Source organism: Monopterus albus, unplaced genomic scaffold (genome assembly GCF_001952655.1).
Source record: "Monopterus albus unplaced genomic scaffold, M_albus_1.0 scaffold29.1, whole genome shotgun sequence".
In the NCBI taxonomy this organism is placed as follows: Eukaryota; Metazoa; Chordata; class Actinopteri; order Synbranchiformes; family Synbranchidae; genus Monopterus; species Monopterus albus.
In genome coordinates this window covers 2,430,296-2,442,527 of record NW_018127909.1, presented here as the reverse complement: position 1 = coordinate 2,442,527, position 12,232 = coordinate 2,430,296, and the positions used below count along the sequence as shown (strand labels likewise).

Genomic DNA, 12,232 nt, shown 5'->3' with positions numbered 1-12,232 from the left:
AAGTATGGAGGAGACTAATGAGGTGCAGCTGGTGAGTAATCAGGGAAGCGGGGCAGGTGTGTTGAATAGTGTAATCAGTGCAAGGGCTAGGCTAGTGTGAGGAAGAAGAAGAGAGGAAGGTGTAGCTGGGCAAACCTGACAGGTAGGCTGCTTTTCAAGGTAACCTTGATTAGCACAAACAGCTCTTTTTCAGTCTTGTGCTTTGTCAAAACTGTTTTTTAAAACTAAGATCTACATTGATGCAGCAGAAACACTTATAGGAGTCTATTTTATCCATTTATTATTCTTACTTGTCAAAACCATAGGCTATATAAAGATGAACAATGTATTACCACTTCCTGCCACTATGCAAAGGTGAAGCCAAAATATGAAGAATATGGAGCGGCCATCTTGCTTTTGTGACACATTTTGCAACAAGATTATAGTATAGTATAGTATAGCACATCTTTATATCACCTTGGGGGAAAAAAATATTTGATCTGTATTTTAAATTTGTAGCTTCCCTGTCCCATCTGCTAACAGGGAGGGTGTGGGCTTTGACCAACACTGGTGGCAACTGATTTATTGTGGCTTTGCTTCTGGGGAGCTCCAGGTACAGCACAGCCTGTTTTTAAATACACCTGTGAGTCATGTTGAATCACAAGTGAAACAGAACAAAAGCTGCTTTTATAAAAATATGGTACAGACCTTGTGCTTAAGTCAGTTATTATCATTACTGGGACAAATCTTCAAACATACTGTACCATGGATTTTAAGATACTGTACATAACAAAAGACAGAAAAGTGGAATATGTAGGCCGTTTGCATTTACTGATTTATTTCTATATCTAATTCCCTCTTGATGGGGACCAGATCTGTCCTACTGAGCCCTTTCATTCATTCTCAGACGGGCCGGTCCACCTTCGTCCCGCCCTCATCCCGGTCCTGTGTCGACTGTTTCCCGGTCAGGATGCGTTTCCCCCTGTTAAAACTGTTTCTAGTAGCGTCTCCGTCTGTGGTTATGGTGAGGATAAGGTTAGGGTTCAGGTTAGGGGGAAACACATCTCGACTGGGAAACAGATCTCGTCACAACTCCGGCTCCGCTCCGGCAGCATCCCTCTCTGCATCGGTGCACACACACGCACGGACGCACGCAACATGCGCGCGCGAAAAGAGACTGCAGGGAAGCGGAACAGGCGACAGAACAGGAGAAAGACAAAACATCACACAAGCTGCCTCTTCTCCACAGTGTGAAGTCGGTCCACATGATGCAAAGCCACCAAGAGCCCTCTGCCCCCCGTCATTCACACTGGGCATCACAGCGGTCATCCTCCGGTGATCTCACGGGGCTGTTGAAGTGATGCATCCTGCGGGACTGTGTGAACAGTAAAAGGATTTAATTTTCGCTGTGCTTATCCATTTGGTTTTGCTGATCTTAAGAGGGAGCATGAAGTTTGCAGTTGCGGTGCTGTGGTTCTCTCTGGCTCTCGGGAAGGCTACTGTCCAAGGTAAGGATCAGGAAACATTCATCTCTGAACTACCGAAACATGCAAGTGGCAGGCAGCATCTCATTTGTCCGAAACAAAGGGGAAATTGACTTGGGACGCGGAGGCATTTGAACCCTGGTGAGGAGTTGGGTTAGTGTGGATCGATCAAAAGATTCCCACAGTCCCACTAATCTAACAGACTGCACCATCCCACACTATGTTTCTTAATGGGCAAAGAGTTTTGGAAACCAGCGCATTATATATTTGTATAAGTCGGATGTGACTGCAGCTTTAATGAGGTCACATCGCCAGGCAGCAGGACAAAATGATGGGGTCAGGTAAGAGGAGCACGTTTATGTTTATTAGGGAAAGGGACTGGGGATAGACTGTGACAGGCTGCAGGAGAACGTTGTGGGACAACATCAAATTTTATTATTTTACATAATAAAGTGGTGGCTGAGGTACGTCTCATAGGTTTTGTTATGAAACGTAAAGAATCAAATTTATTGTCACTGTGGTGTTGAGCCACAGAAACACTGTACAGCCTACTGGTCCAAGTCTCTGTGTGTGTATGTAGTGTAAGTTGATGTTTACACCACTCTGATTTTCAGATGGAGTGGCTCCTTGCATCACATGCTGTAAATCTTACTTGCTGTATATAGGCTACTCTACTGTATATAAATGGTCTTATACTTGTATAGCGCCTTTCTATGCTTTTACAACACACTCAAAGCGCTTTCACATTATTCGGCCATTCACCCATTCACACTCCCAAGCACTCACGCATTCACACACCGGTGACATCACCGGGAGCAACTGGGGGTTCAGTGTCTTGCTCAAGGACACCTCGACATGTTGACTGGACAAGCCGGGAATCGAACCGGTTAGCAAACGACCCGCTCTACCTCCTGAGCCACAGCCGCCCCCATAGCTCAGATTGGAGAAGCTAACCCTCAGAATAAGTTCAAGCTAACGTTATTTCAGCCATACAGCCAGTTATTGGTAACTTATTAGGAAATAAACGTTACAGGGCCTAAAAATGGGTCGCCTATTGTAAAACTATACACAACAATAACAACAAGGAACGCGTCCATTGAGTAAAGCAGAACACTCCTCGTCCTCCTGCTCGGGACAGTTTTTGTCAACTGAAACCGAACTGATATATAGGCTACTGTGCGTGCGCGCGTGCGCGTGCGTAAGATAGAGGAAGTACAAATGAGAAGGAGAGAGATGTGATGACGGGCTGAAAATGAATAAGCCATCTCTGGTGACCAGTCGGCTCTCCCAAAGTCAGTCCTCACTTAAAAAAGGAGGAGGAAGGAGGAATCACTTTTTAAGCTGACACTAATCTTCCTGCAAAGATGTTTTGATTAATGACACTTATTATAAGCCGGTTGGAATCAGGTGACACAGTACGATTGGATTTTAAAGGGCCAGTTCACCCAATATACCAATAAATAAACGGAAAAAAAGTGCTATGCAGATCATCACCACTCTGAGTTTCCTTCCACCAAACAAACACAATAAAGATGAATGGAATTAACTTTGAGGCAGTCATGGCCCTGAAACCCCGGATTAACAATTTCAATCACAGCATGTCTTTCCATAGTGTCTGCAGTACTCAGGATCGTCCACAGACTTTGCTGGTAACAGTTTCCAAAGGGACTGTTTCCTCAGTAGAAAGTAGTTTCAATGGAAACTGCTTTGATACACATGTATACATGTACATGTGCAAATATGTGGTCATACAAGTATGATGATCTCATAGTTTTTGACATCATATGACTATGTATGAACCAAATGTTTGGGCATATGATGTCAAGTACTGTACAGTACATTCCTTAAGGGCATGACTGATGGAGTTAACATTGTCAAAATTCTTGGGCTCCCTATAGGCACCTTTCTAGTTACACTGTATGTAAACAGTGGTCACAGATCAACTGGAAGGCATGCACCGCTTTCTTTTTATTCCTTGTTTCTTGCCTCAAGAAATTTTCTATCGCCTGGAAGCAGTTCATGAGAAATTGGTGTTGACTGGACTGAAAAAAAGACAGAGACAGTAAAACTTTCTTTCATTTGAGGCTCCCCTCTGTTTTCCCTGTCATCCTATTACCCCTCACAGTGGTACATCCCCTTGTGGATGCACAGTGAACAGATGGCGGCAGTGTCACGGTGATCATACCACTGTGTCACACATGGGGTGTTTCAGCTTGAGGAGGAAAGCTGGGTCACCACTGCATCTGTATTGATCACTCAAACACAGTGAATGCACATGATGTGCATTGTTTTCTTTTGTACTCCACACAACAAGTACAGTAGCTATGCATACATACTCAGACTCACAAACTAATGCATCCTAATTTCCCCACAGAGAATCAACTCCATCCCCCGAGCCATTGCACTGTATGTTCTAATCAATACTCTCCCCTTCACCTCTGCTTCATCAACCACACACACACACACACACACAGAAAGTCAGCCTCTATCTGAGCGAGAGCAGACTCCTGTAGAGGAACCTATTCCTGCAATGTGTTTTTGTTGACGAGGATCATGATCACTGCTTCCTGTAGGGATGGTAGATAGGATTCAGCTGAGTGAGTGTGCGCCCCATTTCAGGCCTTTACAAACTGAGTGCTGTACTGGGGATCTGATGTAATGGGGAGTAACCTTTCTGTACTCTAACTTCAGTTTCCAACTTCACTGAAGAGGCTGAGGACAGGCTAAGTAAGTCTTTGATAAGTCTATTTACACTGCACTGTTGTCACATTTTGCTTGTATCAGTACAAAAAAAATCAGCCTTTTTGTTTGTTTATTTATTTGTTTTTATTGGGTTTTGTATGTGCACATTGAAAATGCAAATAAAAACTTATCAATAAAAAACTCATATACAGTATATACTGATAAGAAATCTGCAATAAGATAATCTGACATATCAGTCTAGCTCTGCCGTCTATTTATTATACTAATTTTTCTTGCATCCCTAAACTCGTCCTTGAAAGAGCCACTTCAAAAATTGACAACCTTAGCAAGAAACACAGAAAGACAACGAAACTGTTCTTGCATTATTTCTTTCATCTCCAATAAGGTATTTGTTCAGTGTGCTGCATTCTCAAAGGCAGGGGCAGAGAATTAAGTAAACCAACCCCATATGCCTCCTTATCTGAGTATGCAGTAAACTAGCAACATACCAGCAGTATCAAGTAATGTTTGTAGCATGTAGGGTGTGAGGGTTTGGCTTGCACAGTACAGAACCTTCGGCGTGTTAGGAAAAAAATCTAATGAGAGTCTGTTTTCCCCTTGCTGTCTGTTCTTATTCTTCTTGCCCCAGTTCACTTCTGCTTCTGTAGCAACCTCTACCCTGCCCCATCGCCCTGTGTCTCTCAGGCACTGGAGGGAAATACTCTGGATCACTCCTTCCCTTATCAGCTCCCTCCACTCCCCGTATTTGAAAGGCTGCTGATTTGAACTTCTCATTTCAGTCTGTCAGCATCTGTTGCAACATTACCACTGGCAGTGCCAAATATGCCCCTCTCGCTCTCAGAGCCCTGAGCTGACAGAGCAGCTGAGTTACTGTGGGTGGATCTGCTGTGCAGCTCACGTACAAATACCACATAACGCTCTGAGCGTCCAGCGAAAGCTGCTGTCATCTGCATCTTTCAGAGTGGGTTACAGAACAACGAGTAACAGGAAAGAGGCCCAATGTCTTGCTTAAGGAATCAGGCATTTGAACTTTAAGTCACCAAACAGGCCCTGAACAGTTTGACTCCTCATCACCACCATTTTTACTAGGTGCTCCTCTGTGCTTGCTCAGGTTTAAACCTCTGTACCAGCAGAGCAGTTGAACTGAGATGTGACATCTACCAAAACTAAAAGACACATCATACATTTTGTCCTGGAAATTTATTTCAGTAAAACAGTGTGTTCTCTTTAATTATCTTCCCAAGAAACCTGCCTGTCTCCCACCTGTCTGCACCTGAACAGTGGCTGATGGAGTAAAAGCACTGGTCCTCCACTGCACCGTCTCCTGCTCAGCATGAGCATTACTAACTGAGTATTAACTGACTATTATGTCTTGTGCCTGACTGCACAAGGTTCTCTGAGCTCAGCCCATCTCCCCTGGAAACTGTTCTGTCTGACATGATCATGTCAGCATGATCATTTTGTCTCTTTTTTTTTTTTTTTGCTTTATAAAAGACCTAAATGGCTAATCAGTTAAAACAAGTTGACTTTTTGTTAACTGGACAATCTAACAAATTCAGCACTACTGTTATATCCATAGATGTAATCTCATGCACACTATACCATTTACTCTCCCAAACTTCTCTGTTTTGTCTTCATCCCTCCAGCTCAGGAGGACTTTGTGTCACTGGCTGAGATGGAGGATTCCTTGTTGAGGAACCTTTTCAGGGGGTACCAGAAGTGGGTTCGACCTGTCCAGCACGCCAATGACACCATCACTGTACGCTTTGGACTGAAGATCTCACAGCTGGTTGATGTGGTGAGGGCATAACAGTCAGATACACAAACACAGGGCACCTGTATTGTTTAAAAAGGATTCATAATTTTATTTGTAAAGATATGACTAGATATTTCTATGACTACAAGCACAGGTACTGTAAAACCTGTACGTGATCCATCTTGTTGGACATACTTGTGTAGCCTACTCACAAAAACGTACTACTTTTGTGAAATTTATCATATTCAATTTAATCTGTTTTCAACCATATGATGATGTTTGAGGGCACATTTGTGCTCATGTACTGGTGCCTGTTATTGTGTTGGATGGTAAATGGAGTAAATTCATATGAAATGTATTACAAAGTGGTGGCAAATGAAAAAATAGTTTGGCCATGTTTGTCATTAATTCTCAGATAATCAACACCTAAGTTTGTATTTATGTGAATATTCAACAGATGCATCATCTTTGTATGCAGTTTGTGAGCTTACTTTGCAATGAGGATGAACATCGGCGGTTCAGGAGCAGGACCATGTCCCTAACGTGCGCCTTCCCATGCTACCTGCCTATGGAGCCATTCACTTATGCCATCTGAAAACGCTGAGAATGCCAAAGTGCTTTCCAAAGTGCAGGGGGTTGCAAGTCTGAGGTTGATAAGCAGCTATGAGCTATGTGTTACATGATGACAAGGAAGTGTCAGGATATACATGATCAAAAATCCCTTGCATCAGCTCTGCTACTAGATTTATTTGTGGACAAGAGAGGAAAAAACACCTTCTTTGGGTGCATGCCCCAGCTCACCCCTGTTCTGTTTCTGCTTTACCTCTGTTCTTTCTTCCCTGGGCACCGAACCGCCTCCTCCTGTTCTGTCATCTCTCACGCTCCTCCCACTGCCACATCTCCTTTCCTCCACAGGGCTGTCTGCGGTCTTCTCATCCTGTACTGGAAAAGTGATGCATCATGCTTTCTCCTCATCCGGCTTTGCTGGCATCTCTTAAATTTCCCTGACTGAAGCCACTGCCTTGCCTCCAGCTGCTCCTCCACCAGCAGTGGTGCTTGTGGCACCACCACCCTACAGCCTACTCGTCTTGCCCTGCCTGCCACCTTGGGAGCAGCCCAAGGCTTCCTGTTTTTTGTCCCCTCCTTTAGGTTTGTTTCTCGTCTCCACAGTGCTCTCTTGCCAAGGCTGCTGCTCCTCCCTACGTGCCTTCTCCTCCCTACGTGCCTTCTCCAAGGTCATCTGCTCTTCCCGGGCTGCTCCCTCAGTGGGTTTTGGGTGGTTGTAGAGCATGACGTGGTTTGCTGATTCGTGGCCAACAATTCACCAGTCTTCCATTCAGGATAGAAGAAGCAACCGCAGCAGCCAGTAGGCTATACCAAACCACCTCACAAAGATCCAGGGATGATCCTCACATGTCCACTGGCAGTACATCTGCTCAGTCCTCAGGATGTACATAAAGTCCAAATCTGCTCTCTCCTTAGGAAGGGTTTTGGGGGATCTACCATGCCTGAGTGCCGCACAGATTCACAGGAGACTTTCCACCAAAATGTCGTTAAACAGCATCTTCACAAAGTCCCATGTGGCGTGGTCCTGACTAGTGAATTTTTAGTTATGTTGGTAGAGGAAGAATGGAAAAAGGAAAATCAGTCAAATCCAGATGTTGCTAAAGTGCACAAATTCACAAAAAGAAAAGAAAATACAAACACTGAGCACACGATTTGTCAGTGCTCTCAGAGATACACCAGTCCTGTCCTTGCCATACAATATGCATGATATCAATATTAGATAGGTGGGGTACTTCTGTCTCTACCCTTATCACACCCTCAGCACCCCTGAGCAAACTGGAGCCATACATAGAGACTGTAATGTTTTAAGAACATTACAGTCTCCAAGCCACTGTCTTAAGCAGTGTGTACCTGTTATGGAAACTCTCTGAAGAAATTAAAACGGCCTTATGTAACATGGTTAATAAAACCCTGCTATAACCTTCTGAGGATTTGTAGTTATTTTTTCAAACGAGCAGAATTAAGAAGCGGAAGGGAGAAGGAGAGCATGAGCTAAACCTCAAATACTGCTAAGAAAGGATGAAAATAAAATAGTACATCAAGGACTGATGGTTATATTTAGAGAAGAAGGAGACAACAGGGAATAAGAAGTCCTTGAGAGGGATTTGACTGTTCTTAAGAAGGTCTTCCTCTGTCTAGAACAGGACAGTTTACAATTTACAGTTTACAAAAAACCAGTAAGGGAAAAAAATCCAAGTTGGTTATTGAGGAAAAATCAACAGAGGAGTACAGAATAGAGGATACAATAAAGAGAGTGTGAGTTCAAATGAGCTGGAGGCAGAAGGAGGAAGGAGAGGAAGAAAAGTTCAAGGAGAGGTCCTAAGGGGTCTTTGATAGTGGCAGAGGTAATGAGGCCATCAGGCTGAGAGGAACTAGACGGCATCTATTATTTACACAAGGACACACACACTGACAAAGCAGCTCCACAGAGGGCTACTCTTAGACTCTATCAGCACTGGACATTTGCCCTCCTGCCATAGAAACAACAAATAGGTCCGTGCCATCTTGTGGCATTCTAACTTAATGACTGTTATATATAAAAACACTTTTTGTTCAGATTGGATGGGCAAACAGTCAGGTTTGCCTCAGTGACTCTCAAGAGCGCCAGCTTTACTTCTTACATTTCTGGACAAATGTTTTGTGCACAGAAACCCAGGCCCAGTCTCACATGAAAACAAAGAATAACTACATTGGTCCACAGCGTAAAACGTAGTAATAGCTGTAAAACTGTGACATGTCAGTGTTTGTTGTATTGCTGCCCAGTGTCCTCACAAGAATACTGCATATTAAAAACCTGTCTTCTCTGTCTTTTCTGCCACCCTCTCTCCAGGCCTCTTGATTTTGTTCAGTATATGTCAGTACTTCTATTTGCAAATGAAGCAGCACGTGTTAGGTTTGCCGATAATGCTTCTCTCACATTAAATATTGTAGATGAACCTTAACCCCTGAGCTGTGCCCCACGGTGCATTCTTAGTGACAAGCAAGAGCACCAATTAATTCACTTTGAGGAAATAAACAAGCTTTCTTCTTAAACTAGGTTTAATTGCTTTTATCCCGTCCGCTCGACTTGTCTCCAGCCTCTGGTTTGCGCTTCACCTCCTCATTAGCCTCTCTTTCCATTCACAAGTACGTAAACACAAGATTTATAAATGGTGAACAAAACCTTTGTTTTCTTTCCACCTACAGGATGAAAAGAACCAGCTGATGACCACAAATGTCTGGCTCTGGCAGGTAAAGATGAACACCACCCCTACCACTGACAAATACCACATATTTAAAAATTGTGAGTTGCTATTTCACAACTGTCATAGCTATTTTCATAACTTTAGTATGCACAAATGTGTTTCTGCTCGAATGAACTGGTCAGGTTGTTATACTGATCCTTTAACCCTTCATTAGGTGCAGTACTATGTTTTTATAAAATGATGCAAGTTACTGTGAAAACTACACAAATATAGCAGATATACTGATGGAAAGAGCAGACAAAACAGTAACTGTGAGCATGAGTGACCAGAGAACTAACAAGCAAGGTGGACAAAGAACATAAACAAACTAAATATAGTGAGGAAACACCAAAAGCTATGGATTGTGACAGTGAGGCAATTACAAAATAACCCCCCATCATCTTAAAAATATTTCAAGAGTTATTTGTTAGTGAGATTAAGCAAACTCTCACTAACATATGCATTTGTCACTAGAGGTCTTGACTGCTACAGTGCTGTCCATACAGATCTCTCTAAAAAGTTGATCAGATGACTGACACTTAGACTGCTGCTGTGAGAGTCTCCAGACAGACTGGCACAGAGGATCACAGCAGTCCAGTTCTCAGATTTTTGCACTGGCTTCCTGTGTGCCAAAGGATAGATTTGAAAATATTGATAGGGAAATATTAAGGAAAATGCTTAGACATAGCTTTCCTTCTTGTGTGTAACTAATGTTTACTATGAACAAATGTTGTGCAGTTATTGTGAAAGGATGCTCTTTAGCTTAAAGAGGTCAGGAAACTGCTTGTTGTAAAGGTTTATTGCTCTTTAGGTTTGGAAGTCAGGACAGGCAATATCCTGATAAGAAAACACACATGGTGACCTGACCCCCCTGCCTGGAAGAGACAAATGCTTGGCTGGCAGAGCTAAGGCAAACAACGCAAGCAATAAACTTTGCTGTATAAGTACCACTCAAAAGTTGCACTCCTATGAGCATTCGCAGTTTGGGTGTACAGAGACACTCTCAATGTTTGAAATGCTCCTTCTTGCAAGAATATTAAAAGATGCCTTGATAATTTTCAAAAGTCTCAGCATTTCTTCGTCTCACCTTGTTAAAATTTTCTAACACTACTGTTATCAAATACATCACTGCTCTGCTGCTATGTTACGAACCCTCCAGGTACCGCTACAGGTTTCGGTATGGTCCCCAGGCTCAAAACTTTGCATTACAAAGCAGCACTCGGTCTTTATGTACCACATAGACAAAACGAGTTCCCAGAAGACAGTTGCTTCAAACTACCGTTCTTTTCTGTGTGTCGCTGCTTTTTTATTCAGTTCAAATTGGGGCTATTCATTCCAGTTGTTCACTGTACTGCATTGTAGCTGCACTCTAACTCTTTATTCTCCTGGTTTATCGGTTGTATATATATCGGCTGTGCTCTTTCCTATTTATACGTGTCTGTTTATATCACGTTGTATTTCTCTTCTCTCTCTAGCTTGTGCCTTTTTAGCACTTTGAACTGCCTTGTTGTTAGAAAGTGCTGTATAATAAACTTGCCATACAGGAAGTTTCCTTTTACTCTGCCTGGTGTGTCCTGGTGCTGTCCAAGGTGCTGAAGTGGGAAACATGCCCTTACAGAGATGAAACACTTTTCTGGGCCTTGTGACATTTGTATGATCAGATTAAAATACATTGTTTTTTAAGGAGTGGATTGATGTGAAGCTGAAGTGGAACCCAGATGACTATGGTGGTATTACTTCCATCAGAGTCCCTTCAGAGACGATATGGCTACCTGACATAGTCCTGTATGAAAAGTGAGTCATATGGCACACTGCACACATCAGAGTAGCACCTTATAAGCTCTGTGTTTGATAACTTTGATATGCATGTAAACTAAATTATCTGTTATTGTTATTTATTGCTTTTCTTTTTGCCGTCTGTCCTGCCTACCTTGCCTCCTAACTCCTTTCATTGTTTTCTTATATTCTTAGTGCAGACGGCCGCTTTGAGGGTTCCCTGATGACCAAAGCCATTGTGCGCTGGGATGGCACCATAACATGGACCCCTCCTGCCAGCTACAAGTCCTCCTGCACCATGGATGTCACCTTCTTCCCATTTGACCGTCAGAACTGCTCCATGAAATTTGGTTCTTGGACTTACGATGGAAACATGGTGGACCTGGTCCTGGTGAATCACTACGTGGACCGCAAAGACTTTTTTGATAATGGCGAATGGGAGATCCTCAATGCCACAGGAGTAAAGGGAAGCAGGAGGGATGGGGTATACTGGTATCCATTTATCACCTACTCCTTCATCCTCAAGAGGTTGCCCTTGTTCTACACTCTCTTCCTCATCATCCCGTGCCTGGGCCTGTCCTTCCTGACTGTACTGGTGTTTTATTTGCCATCAGATGAAGGAGAGAAACTTTCACTTTCTACATCTGTGCTGGTGTCACTCACTGTGTTCCTCCTGGTCATAGAAGAAATCATCCCTTCTTCCTCAAAGGTTGGTAGAGCTTCTGTTGAGAGTTACTGTATGTTCATTCAAATGTTTCTGGTCTGCTGTATTTTTTAAAGATCAACCCTGTGTTTCCCTGTGTGCAGTTATCCTAATTACAATCTTAAATGCAGCATGCCCTAATTAACACTGATCATAGCCACAGTTCTGTCAGTTATTTGCAGCTTAAACAGAATGTCAGCTCAATTATCAAGCTACGGACGTCAGTCACGTATCAGGCCAACAGAGATCTCTACAGAACAGCAGAGCTAAAAGAGACATAGAATGACCAAAATCACTGACATTTCACTATTTGGTCCATTTTTAAGCAGTAGACAAAGTATTAACCAAGCCCAGCACCAACTACTACCATGCATTGTGGGTGATCAGAAGAGTGCCATTTTATTTTTAGAGCAATAAAACACTGCCGTAACACAGCCATGAAAGGTGTTTGATGCAGCAGCCAGTGTGTTATTTAGATTACTGTAATAAAATGACACTGGCTAATCAAGAAACTCATCAGAATTCTATAAGACATATGATG

General features: G+C 43.0%; 1 protein-coding gene across 1 annotated transcript in view; it reads left to right on the top strand.

Moving 5' to 3' along the window:
• The first annotated feature begins 534 nt into the window (after positions 1–534).
• chrnb3a (cholinergic receptor nicotinic beta 3 subunit a) overlaps positions 535–12,232 on the top strand; it is a 13,599-nt gene continuing 1,901 nt past the window's right edge. Inside the window, exons 1-7 of the mRNA XM_020596130.1 lie at positions 535–592; positions 887–1,487; positions 4,155–4,190; positions 5,813–5,964; positions 9,175–9,219; positions 10,897–11,006; positions 11,184–11,699. Coding sequence (XP_020451786.1) covers positions 1,427–1,487; positions 4,155–4,190; positions 5,813–5,964; positions 9,175–9,219; positions 10,897–11,006; positions 11,184–11,699 — 920 coding nt within the window. The 5' untranslated portion in view covers positions 535–592; positions 887–1,426. The remainder of the gene's footprint in view (positions 593–886; positions 1,488–4,154; positions 4,191–5,812; positions 5,965–9,174; positions 9,220–10,896; positions 11,007–11,183; positions 11,700–12,232) is intronic.